This window comes from Hyaena hyaena, unplaced genomic scaffold, assembly GCF_003009895.1.
Source record: "Hyaena hyaena isolate Hyena2069 unplaced genomic scaffold, ASM300989v1 scaffold_165, whole genome shotgun sequence".
Taxonomy (NCBI): domain Eukaryota; kingdom Metazoa; phylum Chordata; class Mammalia; order Carnivora; family Hyaenidae; genus Hyaena; species Hyaena hyaena.
In genome coordinates, this window is record NW_024080797.1 from 1,911,000 (window position 1) to 1,931,885 (window position 20,886).

Sequence of the window (20,886 nt, forward strand, 5' to 3'; positions counted from 1 at the left end):
GGGAAGAAGAGGCCTTCCGATCCCTCCGCCAGCTTGCGAAGCCCGGAATGATGATCTGCAGGTCTCCCTCGCCTGTTTCCTTCACCTCCACTTCTGTCCTTATGAAATGCCTAGGGTCAGAAATTAGTTGATTCCTGTCTGTCATCAGAGAAAATACATCAAGGGGCGCCTGGGTGGCTCAGTCGGTTAAGCATCTGACTCTGGGTTTCAGCTCAGCTCACAGTCTCACGGTTTGTGGGCCTGAGCCCCCTGTCGGGCTCTGAGCTGACAGGGCAGAGTCTGCTTGTGCTTTTCCCTCTCCCTCTGCCCCTCCCCTGTTCGCTCTCTCTCAAAATAAACATGAAAAATACAACGAAAGAAAGAAAAATATATCAATTTGTGTAGCTACCACTGGCTACAGGTACTTGGTAAACACGCAATGGCCACATGACAAAAGGAACTAGAGTCTACTGCAACTAGAAAAGCCACTAGACAGGTGGGGCCCTCCCAATCCCTCGATCAAGCTAAAATCTTCACCAAACTACTTTTTAACAACCCGAAAGGAAGAACAGCCCTGACGAAATCAAAGCTGCAAATGCAAGATCAGATTTTAAGATGGCCCCCAAGTGATGCCACCTCCTGATGTCCACACCCCTGTGCTCCTCCTGAGAGTGGGCAGGACCTGGGACTCACTTCTAAACAGTGGATACAGCGACGGTAGCTGGCTGTCATGTCCATGAACTGACCACACACAGTTCTCCATCCTGCTGGCAGGTTCACCCCGGAGACTCTCTCTCCCTCACTGGCTCTGAGGAAGCAAAGCTCAAGCTGCTGTGCTGTCAGCTGCTGGGCTCCGGGGGGTCCCACCTGGCAGAGAGCTGAGGGGGGCCTCGGGCTGACAGCCGGCAAGGAATGGAAAGCCCTCGGTCCAACTGTCTGCAAGAACTCAAGCCTGCTAACAGCCATGTGAGCTGGGAGTGGACCCCAGCCCAATGTTCAGATGGCACCCAGCCCCGGCTGATACCCTGAGAGAACTTCATGAGAGACCCCGAGGCAGAGGCCTCAGGCAAGGTGGGCCTTGATTCTTGACCCACAGAACTTGGCAGATTATAAATGGATGTTTTAAACTGCTAAACTGGGGCCCCTGGGTGGCTCTGTTGGTTAAGTGTCCAACTCTTGATTTCAGCTCTGGTTATGAACTCAGTCTTGAGACTGAGCTCCGTGTTGGGCTCTGCACTGGGTTTAGAGACTGTTTCAGACTCTCTCTCTGTCTCTCCCCGGCACTCATTTTCTCTCTCTCTCTCAAAATGAAATAAAATAAAAACTGTGAAACTTGCAGTAATTTGTTACAAAGCAATAGAAAATTAATACACCATCCAAGCCTCAAATAAGGCAACACCGGTAAACACATTTATTTAACTTTCCCCCTATTAAGAGACAACTTGTCATGTTGGGAATTTGATAGCTTAAAAAGATGATAATTTATGAAACATTATTTCTTCTCCTTGGTCTCTCCTCTGAGCCTTATTCCTTAGTTCCTTTTACATACCAGATGGTAAATACTCAAAATTTCAAAACTTACATGTCTCAAGTTCAATCCCATCCAACCACAAACTGGAAGACTTAAAAAGCCTTAAACACACACACACACACACACCCTACTTTTCAAATAAGCTCCCCTAGTTTTCCTCACCCGGAGTTCTAAAAAGCTACATCTTCACATCTTCAAGTTCATGAGCCAGTTTTTAAGACTCTTGCAAATAATCATTTTCTACATTAAAAGCTTTAGTCGTCATAGCTTCGAAAAACTGCAGAACGTTCTTACTTACATCCGGAAGTCTGTAGAGCTTCATTGTTCTCTGTAAAGTCATATTTCTACTCAAGTGAGAAAATTTCACTTCTACCAATTTTCTGGGATTTAGCGATCGATGCCAGTATCTGGAATACAACAAAGGTTTTAAAATCTGATTGGTTTCTAACTCTACCAGCTTTAACTCTTTGCCTCAGCTCAGTCGTTATAGAGGCATTTAACGAACACCCTTGCTGTCCTCCAACCCCGTGCAGTGTTGGATGCTGGCCCTGTTCTTGTATAATTAGCTGTTTGGGTTTTTTTACATCGAAAACATGTCCTGCTTTCCAGTTATATTCCTTTGTAGTTTGTGACCTTTCATCTCTGCCAGTAAAAAGCTATCATAAAACTGCAAAATAAAGTTAAAAATGTCCAGTCGGCAAGTATTTAACGGCCACTGCTGATTCTACAGAAAGCAAACTAAAAACTTTTAAAAACATGAAAACATCCCCTCTAAATTAGTAGCCGCTGCTTTCATATAATGCACATCAAAGAAAACAGCTTTCTGAGAGATGACCTTGAGTTTCTTAAGTAATTCCAGTTTAGATACACGGATGATTCGTATTAACATTTACCTGTGAAGTCCTATTTGTTGAGCTTATCTATGACTAACTGAATAGGAGACAAGTCATTTTACAGTTTTACCTTTTTTACTGTCTAGTGGAAGTTTCATCTTATTTGAGTCCAAAACAGTCAAGGGAGAGAGACTCCTTTAGATGCTTTACAAACAGGTTCATCAAGGGACAAACGTGATAAACCATTTTCTCACTGGCCTAACCTTTGAAAGCTTGATGAGAACAGATGAACTCATAAAAACAGAGCTTGAGCCCTTTCCTACTCTTAGCAAACAAATCTGTTTGGGCTTTCCAATGGTGTTTACCATACTTTTGGAATAGCTCCTGAGAGCAGTGTAGAACACGCAAATCTAAGTGTTTGGAAGGAAAGAAAATGGTAGTAGGCTGGGCATTCCAATTTCAAGATCGCGGTGCCCTGGGTTCCCCAAGGTAGAGGCAGTACGAAGCTTTTCAATGGAAGAGATGCAGAAATACAGAACCGGCATCGTCAGCAGGAAAATGTTAAACACTCTTCCTAACGCCAAGTAGCTGTACGGTAGAATGGAAACAACACTGGTCTGAGGGTTCTTAGGTCTACTCTCCACCTCTGCTACCAAACCAACCACGTAAGAACAGGTAAGGCACAATCTCCCAGTTACATGTGAGAACCCTCCTGGTAGCCACGTGACATGGCGGGGAGGTAAGATTCGAGATGAGTGTGTGGCGCTATTACCTGCATGTGGCCACCGGCTTAGGAAGAACCACTCCAGCGGTGTAAACAGCCTGAAAAATACCTTCCAGGTTTACTCTTCTGGTTATTTCTCGAATTAACACTGGGGCTACTCGCTTTGATCTCAATTTCTTATGAACACAAAGAAAGTTGATTTCCACCATCTTCTTCACGCTAAGAAAGATGTCAGAAAGTAGGGCGAACATAAGATGAAAATATTTTTAAAAATACGACAGCATCCATAAAATTGCAAAGAATAAGAGACTGAGAGACCTCCTTTACTACAGTCTTTAAGAAAAACAGCCCTTCATTTAGACATTTCACAAACGCAGACGGATGCCCCTCCCCCCCACATCCCCGCCCAAATAGTGATCACTTCAGGCCATGGAGACCCAGACCTCCTTGTCCTACATACACGTGAGGACTTTGATCTTTTATAAGTTTTCACTTTAGAAACTGGGTAAGATGCACCTCAAAGTTTCTACATCTGTTTTTTCTGTAATGTATGCAATGAGGACAATAACGGGGTCACCTAGATGCAGAATCTGGTAGGATCTTGCTTTGGAGGATAATGCAACTCCTGGGGTCCCCGAGAGGTGCCTTGGCCAGACGAGAGTTGGTTATTTTTCTGAGCTACAGTAAACCTTCCAGAGCTTCATAGCCCATTCCTTGCTCTGGCTCTAGATACGCAGGCATTCCATTTGGCACCAAGACTACTTGGCATCAAATGCTTTTGAGCAGCAAATCAACTAACCCAGTACAATGAAAGGTAAGCAGGCCTATTATGCATTTGCTCTCTGACTTTCTGGGCTAAAGACCCAGAGCAAAAATGTAACACAGTTATCCCGTGGATAAAAAGATTTTTAAAAAATCTCTCCTAGGGGCGCCTGGGTGGCTCAGACGGTTAAGTGTCTGACTTCAGGTCAGATCATGATCTCACGGTTTGTGGGGTTGAGCTGTCTGCACAGAGCCTGGAGCCTGCTTCAGATTCTGCATCTCCCTCTCTCTCTGCCCTACACCCACTCACACTCTGTCTCTCTCTCAAAAATAAACATACAAAAATTTTTTTTAAAAAACCTCTCCTAAAGTTTATTAAGGTAACTTCTTTTCTCCAGAAATAAGTGTGAAATACCTATTTATAGCTTTATTCCGACACACACATACACACATGTCTATGTGTACACACACGGAACATCTGAATGTGTGGAGCGCCTGAGTGGCTCAGTCAGTTAAGCATCTGACTTCGGCTCAGGTCATGATCTCATGGTTTGTGGGTTCAAGGCCCACGTCGGGCTCTGTGCCGACAGCTCAGAGCGTGGAGTCTGCTTTAGGATCTGTGACTCCCTCTCTCTCTGCCCCTCCCCCACGGTCTCTCTCTCAAAAAATTAATAAACGTTAAAAAAATTAAAAATAAAAACATCGAGTGTCTGTATGAAGGAGAAGCAGAGACACAGAGCTGCACTTTTTTGGTGTTCACAGTCTGGCTTTCTTTGATTAAATCAACTTTACCTTTTTGAGCAAAACTAAGCAGAAAGCAGAGATCTGTTAAGCCCCTGCCTACACCCACACACGACCTCCCCCACCATCAGCAATCTGCACAAGTAATTTCAAAAGCCCGTCAGAACAGCCATTCTGGAAAAGGAACACATCAAAACCGACATGGACAAGCTTTAATACGTACCTGTCATAAATCCGAATGTTTGCCGGGATGGCACTGATGAACCCCACTAGTTTTTTGTTCGAGGACACTCTGACCCCACAGTGCCACTGAAGGAGCCAGCCCGGGGGACGCAGCGCCCTGAAGCCCATGCGGGCAAGGGAGACAGGCGCCAGTTAGTGGCCCAGGGCCGGGGAGAGACCGAGGCAAGCCGTCCCCACCGCCCGCGCCCACCCCGTCGCCCCGCGCCACTCACCAGAGCAGGAACTCGGGCGAGTAGTCGAACCGGAACATGCTCTCCTCGTCCTCCACGTAGTTCTCGTTTAACAGCGTGTACAACTCCTTGAGCTACAAGAGCAAGCGAGCGTCCTGTCTACGGCGCTGGCAACCACCTCGGCGGCAATCCGTGCGAGGGCGGGTGCCGAGCGAGGGCGGGTACTCACCACGTCGGCGCTGCCCAGGTCTAAAGTGTCCCACATGAAACCCTGCGGCAAGGTGTACGGCTCCCGACGCACGTGGTCCTTGTCCGCTTCGATGGCACCGTGCGAGGTTATCACTTCGTCTGGAGAGGGACACAGAGACAGAACACTCAGTGACAAGGGATTCGGATGATCCACAATGGTCCTTTCCGCGAAGCGCCACCGTTTTTAGGGGCCTCGGGTTTAGTATAATCTTGGAAACTAAGCTGCTGTTTCGGCCACTTCTGGAGTGGAACCAGGGCAGCTGGGCAGTGGAGAGGAGCTGCTGTGTCACCCATTAAATAAAAGGAGACATCCTCTCTCATGCAGTGACAAGGTGTTTATTATGGAATGACAGGGACTTCTCAGGCTCAACCGCCTGAGAAGACTGCAGAGCCTCCGCAGGGCACAGCCTGGAGACGGTCTCTAATGGTGGTGGCGGTGGGGGGGCTGGGGGGGGGATCCGAGAGTGGAGGAAAGGGCTGCAGCGACCTCTGACCCCTCCCAGCCAAATTATACCTAGTTTCAGGTGCTCACCGCTCTCCGCCTAGAATGCTGCCAGCGCAGCCGAAGTCATCAACCCTCTGGTAATTTCCACAAAGGCGCCCTTCCCGAGTCCCTTCCCCGCGGCCTCCCAGGGCAACTGGAAGAGAACCCGGGCTCGTCCTGCAACGACGCCCACCCAGCCACCCAGGCGGCCTGGCTCTCCAGCTCCATCCACAGGGACCCCCCTCAGGCCTCGGCTGCCCTCTGCACGCGAGGCCCTTCTCCTGCTCTCGGATACAGGCTTACACAGCCCTTTCCCCACCCCACCTCCCTGATGAAAGCTTTTTCCTCCCTGGAGGAGGTTTTCCCCCACCCCCACCCCCACCTGGCCACCATTCCTATCGTCCTTTCCCATCACTGCTTCCCAGGTACGTTTCCCAGAGAGAGAGAGAGAGACCTTGCCATCTGAGACAACGTGGATGGCCCCTGAAGGCACCACGTGAAGGGAAATCAGCCAGAGAGGGAAAGACAAATATCGTATGATTTCACTTCTATGTGGAATCTAAGAACCAAAAATTCTCAACTCACAGACACAGAAAGGTGCTTGTCAGGGATGGTGGGGGATGTGAAATGGGTAAAGGCGGGTCAAAGGTACAAACTTCCAGTTATAGAAACAAGTTCGTTCTGGAGATGTCATGAACAGCATGTGACTTATTTAGAAGATGCTAAGAGAGCAGATCTTAAAAGTTCTTATTATAAGAAAAAGAAAAACTGTAACTGTGTGTGGTAACCAGACTGGCTGAGGGGGTCATTTCACAATGTCCACAAACACCGTATCACTATGTCGCACACCTGAAACTAAAACAATGCTTTATGTCAATTATACTCCAACGAATAAATAAAGAAACAGATAGAGCTGGAAGGAAAACAAGAAACGAGTATCTGCTGAATTAATGACCCTCAGGTATAGGTTCCTGGCAGCACCTTTTCACAGGGGGAAGCCACAGGGTCTGTTCCAGCTACAAGGGGGCTCGTTTTCTCTGTCTTTCTAACGCCTGCCTTTGGTGTATCCCTCTTGTGTCCGCTCCGCCAGCTCAAGCCCCTATGGATACCTGAGGCTTCGTCAACTCAGTCTGAGTGGCCAGATTCTCAGCTGCTCCCTTAGAATCCCTCCGGGACCTCTGCTTATAGTCCGGCTACAGGCGGCTTTCCTGTCCCCCGGGGCACTGACCTCAAAGCCACCAACAGCCTGCCAAGCAGCACTCAGCTAAATCCAATACATTCGGGTCAATAAGCCTACATCGCTTTAGCTAATGGTCACGCGATTCAGTGGCATTTAAAATCCTGTATACTCATGCTAGACTCTCCCTCCGCTACCAAATACATTTATTTCTAGAGCCTGAAAGAAAAGACCAGGGAGGATAATTGCTTTCTAAGATGTGTGGCTGGGAGAAGGGCGATAACTTTAAAAAGTGTGAAAACCACCATGTGAGGGCACAGACAAGGATGTTCCCGGATTTTTATATGACAAAACCGGTTACTTGTCCATAAGTGAAATATTATGAGATCTGGATGACACATAATCCTTTACCTTACTGGAACCTGAACAATCAAGAAAGAAAAACACAGAAATAATTATAATCTATCTTCACATGAGGATAATTGTAAGCAGTGGGTCTAGCTTTTAGTACAGTTATAAAACATTTTTAGTGCATTTATATCATCTTTTTTATTGTGAAAAGGGAACGCTTCAGATGAGGTTTATGGAGAAGGTCAATGTGAATGTAAGAAAGCAGGCGAAGTGCAGAGGGAAGAGGCCTACAGCCGAGATGCCAGGTACCCGAGGGGCCCCGGAGCCTCCCGAGGGGCCTGGTACCCTTGCTGTGCTGCCGTGTTCTCCCACTGCTAATAATTAACACCAGTGGTGAGTGTGCAGAAGCCTCTTATTAAGAGGCATAAAATTTTCCATTTCAATTAGATTTAATGGGGCAAATTTCCTGTGTCTTTTGCAATAAATGAGATGTGAGATGGCTAAAAATTCATGTAAAGGGAAAACTTCCATAAAGTTCAAAACCAAAACTGGTTCTGAGACTCTTTTATATATATATATATATTTTTTTTTAAATTTTGGGGGAGGGGAGAGAGAGAGAGAAAGAGAGAGTGCGTGCAAACAGTGGAGGGGAGCAGAGACGGAGAATCCCAAGCAGGCTTCGCACTGTCAGTGTGAAGCCTGATGTGGGGCTTGAGCTCATGAACCGTGAGATCACAACTAAGCCGAAACCAAGAGTTGGACGCTTAAACAGCTGAATCACCCAGGCGCTCCTCCCTTTCATATATTTTTAAAATATACTAATGTTTCAAGAGGGGGAAACTGGATTTTTTTTTAAATCGGAAGAGGAATTAGACTCCAAAGTTGTTTGTACGGAAAGCCCACGTCACTACCCAGTATTTATATTTTAAAGAAGAAAAATACGACTTCTGTGTAAACTTCTAATCTGTGGCATAAAACAAGTATGCTTTTGTCTGTGGTCAACCCGGCTGTGTTCTGAGGGGCGGCGGTGGAGGGGAAGGCAGAAAAGCTTACTTAATTTGGGTACCGGCTGCGTGTCCCAAAACTGGTGTCTGTGTCTGGCAGTCTCATCAGTGTTCCTGGTGGGGCCCTGGCATGCGGACAACAGCTCCATTGCTCTCTGGATATCCTGCAACTTCTGCATCGGGATGGTGGGATTCTACAACGGCAAAGACACACACACACACACACAGACATGAGGAAGCTGCCATCGCTCCGATACCCGGGGCAGAGACGCGTGTCTCGGCCTGGGAGCCCACACCACCAAGAGAACACTCTTCCTCCAAGCCCCGTCAGGGCCTTGGGCTCAGGTGCTAACATATTAAAATACAAGCAAACACATTATGTTAATCGGGCTTTGACAGGTTTGGAAAAGTGAAGTAAAGCCAACCACCCGCTGGCTTCAGGGTCCCGCCGGCCGCGAGGGGTCCTAACCGCCACGCCTGTGGGCGGAGCAGCAGGGAGGAGTGACATGCGCATGCGCTACTGCCGTGCAGCCGCCAGTCCCGCACACCCTCGGGTTTCACTGTTAGGGTCCCGCGCGGCAACAGCAATGTGGGGACGATGGAAATGACTGCTGGAATGCAAACCGGGCAGAAAAGGGGAATTTTAGTTCAAACAAAAACAAAGGAAAAAGAAGACAGAAAGAAATGTGAATTGAGTGATGAGCTGGGAAGGAAGTTAATCAAGAAAGAAAATCTCACCAAGTAGGCCTTCCTGCTGGACCACACCCTGCCCTCTCCCAGCCCCGATCCCTCCCCAGAGACAAAATCTTTCAGTGGGTGGTTTCTTCCGTGAGCCTGTTTTCCCCAGCCCAAGCGTTGGGAACTAACCTTTTTAAGCAAAACAGATGCTCAGTCTGGAAAACTGAACATATCTTTAAACTCTAAAGTTCTTTCCTCCAAGCCAATATTCCTCTTATCTCTGAAGGCTCCCCAGCTCTTTTTTTTGGGGGGGGAGGCGGGGAATCCCTCAAATAATGTAATTCCACATGGAAAATGAGACTATACTTGAAATGAGAGCACGTAGTGCTGAACAGGAAAATCATGGAGATTTTTCAACGTGCACAATTATTAGTTTTAGAATTTTGATGCTACATGAAGACTGCTCTTCACTGTAGTTCAGAAGTGGTTGATGAGAATTTCAGAGCCCTTGGGTTTTCCTATATGTCAACACATCACAGGGACCACAGAGAGATACGATCGACACTCGCTCTTTTCTTCACAGTGGCTCTGGACTTCCGTTCAGCTTTGAATCTGGGGGGGGGGGGGTCTGTGGTCTGGAGTTGATCTTTTGACTTGGGAAGCTTTACCCATCTGACACAGTACAAGACAGGATTTATTTAACAGCGACTGCCCTGTCTTTATCACCAGATTTGCTAGGGATTCTTGCCACTATAATAACTCAAGGACACAAAGTGCTGGAGTCTAACCAGAGATAGTTCAAGTGAGTACTGTCTTCTAAGAAGTACTTCTAAGTACTTCTAAATCCAACAGCACCCCCCAGGACTGCCACAGTTCTGTACGCTGTGTAGCTTGTATTTTCATAGAGGTCTAAGTCACAAAGGTCATATTTCAATTACACATATTAACTTGACAGAATACTTTGGCTACTCGCATTTATTGTATTTTTAGATTTCTCCTGCTCTGGTCTTGTCTGAACCTCCAACATAAGAGTGACTGACTGCCAGCAAAATGAAATTTACCTCCATTTGAACCCCCAACAAAGCAGTCTCTTTGAAGACCTATAATCTCACCTGGAACGCAGAGCACACAGCATATTTCAACCAGTAACACTTGAACAGGCACCCGTTTATCTTTTAAGAAGCAAATTTGAACCTATGCCGTGCCTGCACTGAATCTGTCATGGGAATCTTTCCTTCCTAATTTTGGAGTTAAAGTCTCCATCCCTAATATACCAGACCCAAGCAATTTTGCAACCGACATGAATCAGCATCTTTGCTCCAAATGAGCCAATGCCATCCCACTCAACGAAGACCTCGGAGTGGTGTCAACCCTACCTCAGCCTCATCGGGTTGACGAGCAATCTTTCCCCAAAATGACCATTCATGAAATATTTATATCTGAATGCTCGCTATTTTAAGTGCTTTCTTAAAGTACATACAAGTAAGCACAATTTTCAAATCCGTGGTCAGAAAGCAGCAAGGAAAATTTAGCTATGATGTATTTTTCTTTTTTTTTTTTAATGTAATTTATTATCGAGTTAGCTAACTGACTGTGTACAGTGTGCTCTAGGCTTCAGGAGTAGATTCCCAAGGTTCATCGCTTACATACAACACCCAGGGCTCATCCCCAGCTATGATATATTCTCAAATCTACCCATTCACCTCCCACAACAGCATCACCTAGGGGGAAATGATTTAGTGTTAGGGGAGGTGAGAATGTGTATCAACCTCATGTTAGCTTCCCGCTGCCATATCCCGACGTCGGGCACAGCTCTTTTCCTCGGAGGAAAATTAAGTATCAACAGTGCCCTCTACCCTTTATTTTCTCAATTTAATACCTTGGAAAAAATGTCCAAGCCCTCTACCACTAAGACGTCTAAAGAATCCAGATAAATATCATCTTATTCTGGCTCCTGAGTACAGAGAAGAATATTTCCTAAACATCGCCCACTGTAATTTACGGGGTTATCCAGAGCTAGCATCTAGTAGTGTCAGGGAAAGAAGCCCTAGTTTAAAAGAAATGCAATGGAGGGGTGCCTGGGTGGCTCAGTCGGTTAAGTGTCTGACTTTGGCTCAGGCCATGATCTCATGGTTCATGGGTTCGAGCCCTGCATCAGGTTGTGCTGACAGCTCGGAGCGTGGAGCCTGGTTTGGATTCTGTGTGCCCCTCTCTCTCTGCCCCTCTCATGCTCGTGCACTCTCTCTCTCTCAAAAAAAAAAAAAAAAAAAAAACCATAAAAAGTTTTTTTAAACAAAATACAATGGAGAAAGGCTCACATTAAAACAATTCTGATTCTCAATTTAAAAAGAAAATAATCTCTCTACCATATGGTGCAAGCAGTTCCTCTTGCAGTGGCTGGTTCTAGTTCTTGTAAGTGACCAGAAATAAAGGAAAGGCACAATACCACTGGGGGTGCGGAGAGGGAATGGGCTGATGGCGAGGGGAGAAGCAATCAGGAGGCTCACAGCTGCATACAAGTAACACAGCAGGGATCCCACGAAGCGACAGGAAAGGGAAAAGTGTGTTGCGAGCTTACAGTGTGCCTTAACCGAGTGGCCTCGGCAAGTATGCCTGGTGGACAGAGTATTTATTACCTGAGAGACGAGCTGAAAAGCGAAAGGGGAAGCCCCCGTTTTCTTCTCACCCCACAGAGGCAGTCAGGGAAAACTGGTCAAAGCAAGCATCCTCTCAGTGACTCCTGGTCCTTACGACTAAAAGAGTAACAACACAGACTGCCTGCGAGACCGCGATAAAGTGTCAACTGTGCACAAGGAAAAAAAAATTCATCCCCACGACACCTGCATCGTGGTATTAACCACCAGGTAGGCAGTGCTTTATGCTATAAAGATCATTTGACGGGAAGGATCTCCCTGTAACCTCTTCACGGGCCCGTGAGTTGGGGCAGGGGTGGAAGGCATCACCCCCATGCCGCAGGGGAGGACACAGGCTCACAGGGGGCGACCCCCACACGGCTCACGAGCCCACGGTCCCCGGTCCACTCCCGAGCCCTTTCCGCTACACCACGCACTCCCCGGGAGAACCGACCCAGACCTGAGCGCGCCCAAATCCTGTGTGCCTCGTCCTGCGAATCCTGCCCTTTTACACGCTGTGAGTTGCCTGCATCGAGGGCTCTGTGTTTCCCTGTGCCCGGCGCACAAGGCCTGTGTTCCCTGCCGGAGGGCCCGCGGCCGGCCACCCAGGAAGGGGTGCCTGCCGTCTATACTGCCAGAGGCCCATGAAGCTGGCAGTCTGCCAACACGGGGCTCAGCGGAACAACTGCTGGCTGGGTCCTGGATGGGCACTTCTGCAGCAGGAACGTCAGGCGTGATGTCCCCCCCTCGGCGATGGACTGTATGAACGGCCACCGAAGACTGGTTGGACCCAAAGTCAATGGAGGACTTACCTGTGGCTGCTCCCGCCGAAATCTGCTGCCCAATGGTGTTGTGCTATTCGGGTAATTAGACAGACACCCAGAAAAATGAAAATGTGAATATCTTCTGGACTACAAGTAATTAAATAGTCAAGTGTCACTTCAAAAAAAGAAAAAATCAAAAAACAGCACACCTAACAAGCTCACAACGAGACTTAACTTCTTTTGCTGCAATCTGCAAACTAACTTGCCCTGAGATAAAGGAAAACACCAGCCTGTATCCACATATACGCAACAACGCAATGTGTACCTCTTAGTCACTCAGGTTCTAACATCGGCTTCAGGGAGGCCGTGGACAGCCTCCAGTTACAGCGCCAGCCGGCACAGTCACAGCAGACCCCTACGGGTGCCCAACAGGGCGCCGAGCTGCACAAACGGCCCTCACGTGCTTGAGATATCACAGAGGGGACAGTAAAACAGGGGGCTCACTTTGGAAGGCTGCTGGATTTTAATCTCCTGGGAATCAGAGGCCGAGTCTGACTTGGCGCCTCCGGAATTTGGTTTCTCCTTTTTCCGCTTCTGTTTCTTCTTTTTCTTTTTGGCACCCAAGTCTGCTCCAGGACTTCTGTTAGGAGGAAATTCACAGAGGGCAAAACAAGAACACAAAGTCATTATATAAAGTTAATCATTTAGAACAACACAAATTAGACACAGGCAGGGGGGGAAAAAGCTATGTCAGGATGCATGCCACTGTGATTTATAAGAAACAGAGATATTTGATCTTTCAGATGACCAGGTGTATAGCTCTCACACATACTTCCTGCGTGACAAGGGCTTAAAGATGTCTCTTCTGTTAATGAGGTGACTTCGGGAAAGCGTCTAAGGATGGGGGCTGGTGGCCAGTGGTGCCAACCATGTGTTAGACGTTTAGAACTTTCAACCCCCAACCCCGGGGGGGCAGCAGAATGGCCAATGACTTCATCAGTCATGTTGATGTAATGAGGCCTCTATAAAAAGCCAAAACGGCAGGGTTTGGAGGGCTTCTGGGTTGGTGAACACGGGGAGAATCGGGGAGAGTGGCGGCTCAGAGAGCGCGGAGGCTCCACGCCCCTTCCCCACACCTGGCCCTGCACATCTCTCCCATCTGGCCGCTCCTGAGTCCTATCCTTTTCTGATAAATCAGTGATCCACTATGTAAAATGTCTCTCTGAGTTCTGTGAGCTGTTCTAACAAGTTAATCAAGTCTGAGCAGGGGATCTTGGGAACCTCTGGTTACAGCTGGCTGGTCGGAAATTCAGGTGACAACTTGGGTTTGCAAGTGGCGCCTGAAGTGGGCGGACAGGGTGGCGCCGGAGCAGTCTGGTAGGACTGAACCCTTCCCCCAGGGAATCTGAGGCTACCTCCGGGTAGAGAGTATCACAGCGTAACCGTAGGAGAATTTTGCTGGAGTCCGAGAACTGCCTGGTGTCGTGAGGGAAGCCCCACCCCCCACATACACGTGATGGAATTAGATCCAGAAACTCAAAACAGGATGTAAAGCAGGAAATGAAATTTAGATGTCAAGTTAACAGGACAAGTAACTCAGTCGTCACATCACAGGTGCTTAGATCTCAGATATCACGAGAGCAGGAAAACTGTAGCTATAGATCGTATTTTATCATGGAAGTCAAACAGCTCTCACACATATCACTGCTCCGCTAACCTACTTTTTAGTCGGCTCTTTAAGGGAGAGATACATGTTGTAAAAAAGTCTTTTATAAACATCTCTTGGGTACAACAAACCACTAATCTCAACACCACAGAGCCAAAGAAACCGCTTCTCTGCAGAAGGGAAATTGTCCTTCATAAATAATTTAACAAGAAGAATCAACAATAAAAAATTCTACATGGAAAAAAAAAACGTTCACGGGTGTTTCTGTCTGGAACTGTTGTCAACTTATGGCCGGCACCTTCTGAAAGGGCAAGAGACGCAAAGAGATTTGCAATTTCCAGTTACTTGTGTCTAGGCTACCAGAGTATTCCCAGAAGGTTAAGTTAAAATTAAGTTCACGATTACTACTGCATTACTACCTGGATGTTGGGAACGTGATGGAAACAATCAGTTCCATTCTATTGTTCCCAATTATCTGTTACTGCCTGCTCTCTCTCTTGAATTTTTACCTAAGTATCAAATATACATGCATCATACAAGACACAAATGTCACTGATATGTATTAACAGCTTTAAACATTGTCCTTCAAAGGCAGCCAGTGGTTTTTCTGATAGATGTTCTTCCAAAATATTCTTTCTTCTCTAAGCATGGCTTCATTTTTACTATGAATAAGTTGGGTTTTTTCCCCCTTTTTTTCCTTTTTGATAGAACATACTCATGAGAGCAGGGCAGGGGCAGAGAGAGAGGGAGAGAATCCTAAGCCGACTCCACACTGTCAGCTCAGAGCTGGATGTAGGGCTTGATCCCACAAACTGTGAGATCATGACCTGAGCTGAAATCAAGAGTTGGATGCTCAACTGACTGAGCCACCCAAGCGCCCCTGTTATGAGTAAGTTTTAGACAAAAACTAAATCTGAAAAACTTACCATTTGCTGAGGCCCCTGGATGGCTCAGTTGGTCGAGCGTCTGGGCTCAGTAATGTTCTCATCATTTGTGGGATCGAGCCCCACATTGATTCTGTGCTTGGGATTCTCTCTCTCCCCCTCTCTGCCCCTCCCCTCCTCACACACACTAGTGCATGAGCATTCTCTCTCTCTCAAAAATAAACCTTAAAAAAAAACCATATTGGGGCGCCTGGGTGGCTTAGTCGGTTAAGCGTCCGACTTTCGCTTAGGTCATGATCTCACGGTTCGTGGGTTCGAGCCCCGCGTCGGGCACTGTGCTGACTGCCAGCTCAGAGCCTGGAGCCTGTTTCAGTCTGTGACTTCCTCTCTCTCTGATCCTCCCCTGCTCACGCTGTGTGTGTGTGTGTCTCTCTCTCTCCTAGAAATAAATAAAACATTAAAAAAAAACAACAAACAAACCATATTGTTTGCCAACCTGCTTTCTTCTCCTTCGACTTAATGTGCCTTAGACTCCTTTCCATGTCAGCATATACCAAGCTACCTTATTTCTTTTTAGCAGGTGGAGAGCATTCCATTGTGTAACTATTTATTTTATTTGACCATTCCTGTATTTTAAAATGCTAAGGACCTGAATGTGAGACAGGAAACCATCAAAACCCTAGAGGAGAAAGCAGGAAACAACCTCCTTGACCTCCACCGCAGCAATTTCTTACTTGACACATCCCCAAAGGCAAGGGAATCAAGAGCAAAAATAAACTATTGGGACCTCGTCAAGATGAAAAGCTTCTGCACGGCAAAGGAAACAATCCACAAAACTAATAGGCAACCAACGGAATGGGAAAAGATAGTTGCAAATGACATATCGGATAAAGGGTTAATATCCAAAATCTCTAAGGAACTCACCAAACTCCATGCCCAAAAAACAAACAACCCAGTGAAGAAATGGGCAGAAGATATGAACAGACCCTTCTCCAAAGAGGACATCCAGATGGCTAACAGACACATGAAACGATGCTCAGCATCCCTCCTCGTCAGGGAAATACAAATCAAAACCACACTGAGATACCACCCCATGCCGGTCAGAGTGGCTAAAATGAGCAAATCAGAGGACTCTAGATGCTGGCGAGGATGTGGAGAAACGGACACCCTCCTACACTGTTGGTGGGAATGTAAACGGGTGCAGCCCCTCTGGAAAACAGTGTGGAGGTTCCTCAAAAAATTAACATTAGAACTCCCCTAGGACCCAGCAATAGCACTGCTAGGAATTTACCCAAGGGATACAGGAGTGCTGATGCATAGGGGCACATGTACCCCAATGTTCATAGCAGCACTCTCAACAATAGCCAAAACATGGAAAGAGCCTAAGTGTCCATCAACGGACGAATGGATGAAGAAGATGTGGTTTATCTATACTATGGAATACTACACGGCAATGAGAAACAATGAAATCTGGCCATGTGTAGCAACATGGATGGACCTTGAGGGTGTTATGCTGAGTGAAATAAGTCAGGCAGAGAAGGACAGATACCATATGTTTGCACGTATAGGAGGATTAGGAAGAACTTAATAGAGGACCATGGGGGAGAAGAAGGGGAAAAATACTGGGGGAGAGGGAGGAAGGCAAACCATGAGAGACTCTTGAATGCCAAGAACAAACTGAGGGCAGATGGGGTGGGGGGGAGGGGAAGGGGGGTGATGGGCATGGAGGAGGGCACTTGTGGGGATGAGCACTGGGTGTTCTAGGAAACCAACTTGACAATAAACTATTTAAAAAAATAAAAAATAAAATAAAATGCTACTGCAAAAAAAAAAACCCCTCTGGTACTTACATCTTTATGCTTTCATAAATGTGGAAATGCTAGGTTAAAGAGCATGCATAGTTTTAATTTTAGTAAGAAAATTAAGATCGCTTTACTACATACTGTACCAATATCCACTCCACCAACAGTAAATCAGTTTCTGGCTCTGCATGTAAAGAGCTTAGAAATCACCACTTCATCCTAGCAGACTGAAAAATCAACAACTCCTACTGGATCCAAGAGAAACGCAAGGACACAGGGCCAACCAGAGGCCCCAAGACTGGAGACAGATCAGTGAATACAGGGTCTGCGGCTTCCCGGGGCATAGCCTCAGGACAACACACCTCACGGGGGCCCGTGCTCAGTGAGACAACCCCAGATGTAAGGTGCCGGGGCGGCTCAGTCAGTTAAGGGTTCAACCTTGGCTCAGGTCATGAACCCACGGTTTGTGGGTTCAAGCCTCATGTCAGGCTCTGTGCTGACAGCCTGCTTTGGATTCTGTGTCTCCCTCTCTCTCTGCCCCTTGCCTGCATGCAATCTGTCTCTCAAAAATAAATGAACATTAAAAAAATTTAGAAAGGAAGGAAGGAAGGAAGGGGGAAAACCCTAAATGTAACAGACCAAGTGCTGGGCCTGCATGTGGAGCAAAGAGACCCGGTCACAGGGGACCCACACTTTACCTCCAGGAGCCTGATCAGGTTCCCACAGTAAATACCAGAGAAAAATCCCCATATGCTCCTGGCAGTTGGGGACAAGAGGTACCATTCTGCAATCAGCCAGAGGACTCCATTCTCAACAAGGCCGGCCCCTAGGGGAAACTAGTCGACTAGAGACTAAGGGACACGGGGAAAGGAAATATGCAAACTCAGCCCACTGTAGCATCCTGTCCCACATATGGGGGGTTGGGGAGGGCAAGAACACTGAGGAAAGCACGAGTGAGTTCACAGTCCAGAGGCACAGGCTCACTAACAGCTGACAGGGGCCCAATCGCAGGGCCACAGAACTTGCACGTTGCACACCTTTCCACCATGCTACTAAAGGCCCACTTACAGCTGTTCCTCTTATCCAGTACTTCACGGCTGTTTATCAAGAGAAAATTACAAGGCATATTGAAAGGCCAAATACATAGCTGGAAAAGAGAGCAAGCACAGAAACCAGATAGGGTAGGGATGTTGGAATTGTCAGACCAGGAACTTAAAACAACTAGGTTTAATATGCTAAGGTATCAAATGAACAAAGTACACAGCATGCAAGAATAGGCAATGTTTATGGAGAGACAGAAATCCTAAGAAAAAACAAAAAGGAAATGATAGACAAAGACTCCATAAGAGAAATGATGAGTGCCTGTGATGGGCTTACTAGCAGACTGGATGTGGCAGAGGAAAGAATCTCTGAGCTTGAAGATACAGCAATGGAAACCTTAATAGACACTTGAAAAAGTCAAGAGCAAAGAGAGCAATGGCTGAAAAAACAGAACAGAACATCCAAAGGCTGTGGCACAACTACAAGAGATATAACACATGCATGAAGGAGAGAAGGAACATAAAAAATAAATGAAATAGGGGCGCCTGGGTGGCTCAGTCGGTTAAGTGTCTGACTTCAGCTCAGGTCACGATCTCACAGTTTGTGAGTCTGAGCCTCACATCAGGCTCTGCACTGTCAGTAGGAGCCTGCTTTGGATCCTCTGTCCCCACTCTCTCTGCCTCACCCTGTTTATACTCTGTCTTTCTCTCTCAAAAATATATAAACATTAAAAATATATATATTTGAAATAACATGACTGAGAATTCCCACCAATCAGTCAGACACCAAACCACACACATAGGAGTTCCGAGAACAGTGAGCAGGATACAGGTCCCAAAACACTACGCCTCAACACGGGCATATCCTTTTTAAACTACAGAAAATCAAAGATTAAAAAAAAAAATCCCGAAGGAAGCCAGAGACAAAATACACCTCACCTACAAAGGAACAAAGAACAGTAAGGAAATGAGACCGTCGATGTCCCAGCCTCTTTGCCGGTACTGAAATATCACAATTCTTTTTCATCTCTGATCGTCTGACAGGTAGAAAAGTCTCATTGCAGATTTAATTCTTCTTTGTTTAATCAGTAGCGAGGCTATACATCTTTTCATATTAATTGACCATTTATAGTTTTCCATGAATCACTCATTCATATCCTTTTTCTGTTACCCATATCTTTCAAAAATGGATGTGTAGGTGATCTTTAGAAACACATGAATGGGATCTATCAGGTGTTAAGTATTTTTACTTTGAGCCCTTTCCTTTCACCCTTCCTATGGCCCTAAGCAACACTGCTTTCCGTCTGCATTGCATTGTCTAGGCTGCTGTGTATTATGTAGATTGCAAATACTCTACCTGGTTTACTTTTATGGTATCTTCTCTTGTACGGACATTCAACATTTTGGTGGAGTCCAATATTTTAAAAATTTTCCCTTGTGGCTTCCGAGGCTTTTAAACATTGCTTATTAGAAAGACCTTCCCTATTCCAAAAGTATATAATCATCCTTCTATGTTTTCCCTCTACCAACTCTGTGACTTTTGGAAAACAATATTTAGCTTTCTAATTCATTAGGAATAAAAGGTATACAGTGTGGAGTACATGTCTCTGTTTTTCAAGAAGACATTACAAACACAAGCCCTGTTGTAACATCAGCTTGTTATTCCTGGGTCCCACGGCACCTGCCCAAAGACTGATGAGCAAATACAATGAGGGAGGCACACCGGCCCATTTACTGGATGCAATGACATACCGAGGTTTTCTTTTTTCCCGATACCATTCCAGGTGCAAGCAGTTTCCAAACATGTCTGAAAATTCTTTGATACTTTTCCCAAGAGGTGGAGTGGATTCCCCTCCCCTTGCATTTGGGCGGGCTTGTCACCCCTGCTCTTTACCCAGCAGGAGTGACCCCATGTGATTTTGGAGGCTAGGTCACAAAAGGCCATGCAGTTTCCACCCAGCTCCCTGAGGATGTCACTCTGAGGGCAGCCAGAGCCATGGAAGAGGTCCAAGTGCTCTGAGACCACTGGGCCAGGGGACAGCGCCCCGACCTCCGCGCAGCTGCTGGCAGCAACCAGGGCGGGGCGGGAGGGGGTGGCCTGCTGGACCATAGGCTCGGTCAAGCCTGCACCTGCACATGACACAGCAAGCGAGAAACTGCCTTGCCACCTCCTGACCCGCACAGCGTGCAAGCAGAACGAGGGGACCGTTGTTCTGTGTCACTACTTGGCGCTGATGTGTTACACAGCAATAAAAACCGGATCAGAAATGTGGTACCAGCAAACAGAGGGCTGCTCTAAGAAAACCCCAAAACATGAGCAATGGCCCCAAGGCCAGGTGAGAAGGCCGGGGGGGTGGTGCTTCCTGGCGAGGGCAACAAGAAAAACAGAGACAGTACTTCATGTCATGATTATTTTTGTGATTTTTTTGTTTTCAAATATGGAATCTGATGGAGGAAAGGAGACGCAGGAATGTTCAGAAAGCTGTTGCCAGTGACGATGTGGAAAACAGAAAATGTACCCATGAGCTGATGATCTAACTAAAAAGATTTCTGGGCAGAGGGTTGCAGCTGCGGGCTTTGCCTACTTTCTATAATGACAGGAGAGAGATCAATGGAAGAATAAGCTACTCAGTTTCTTAGTGGAAGTTCGAGAATATAAGAAACTCAGCCAGTACTCTGGAGGTTAAAAAGTAAGTTTCTCATCCCCCTGCACCTCCAGGAGGCAAAGGGTTTGCATATTAAGAAATGGCCTCAGGGGGCGCCTGGGTGGCCCAATCAGTTAAGCATCGACTTTGGCTCAGTCATGATCTCAAGACTCATGAGTTCGAGCCCTACACTGGGCTCTGTGATGACAGCTCAGAGCCTGGAGCCTGCTTTGGATTCTGTGTCTCCCTCTCTCTCTGCCTCTCCCTTGCTCACACACTCTCTCTCTGTGGTTCTCAAAAATGAATAAATGTTAAAAAAATTAAAAAAAAAAACAAAAAGGAGATGGCCTCAGGACAGAAAGTCAACCGCGAGGGTGGAGCCATATGACCCTTTGTTAGGCCCTTAGACAGATGAGAGGTGGTGCCTCTCGACCATTCCAGACACACAAAAGGCCGACACAGAAGGATGAGACCTGTGCACCCTCTGTAAACAGAGCTTCTAAGAATCTCTAGCATCCTCACCAGG

The 20,886-nt window shown here is 46.7% G+C and overlaps 1 protein-coding gene across 1 annotated transcript in view; it reads right to left on the bottom strand.

Annotated features, from left to right (window-relative positions):
- The window catches only part of NMT2 (N-myristoyltransferase 2), a 34,790-nt gene extending 14,965 nt beyond the window's left edge, over window positions 1–19,825 (bottom strand). The window contains exons 1-9 of the mRNA XM_039240052.1: window positions 19,610–19,825; window positions 13,287–13,345; window positions 12,828–12,963; window positions 8,298–8,442; window positions 5,213–5,331; window positions 5,026–5,117; window positions 4,794–4,910; window positions 3,116–3,286; window positions 1,809–1,917 (exon numbers count right to left, since the gene is read on the bottom strand). Coding sequence (XP_039095983.1) covers window positions 1,809–1,917; window positions 3,116–3,286; window positions 4,794–4,910; window positions 5,026–5,117; window positions 5,213–5,331; window positions 8,298–8,442; window positions 12,828–12,963; window positions 13,287–13,345; window positions 19,610–19,825 — 1,164 coding nt within the window. The remainder of the gene's footprint in view (window positions 1–1,808; window positions 1,918–3,115; window positions 3,287–4,793; window positions 4,911–5,025; window positions 5,118–5,212; window positions 5,332–8,297; window positions 8,443–12,827; window positions 12,964–13,286; window positions 13,346–19,609) is intronic.
- Window positions 19,826–20,886: the final 1,061 nt, after the last annotated feature.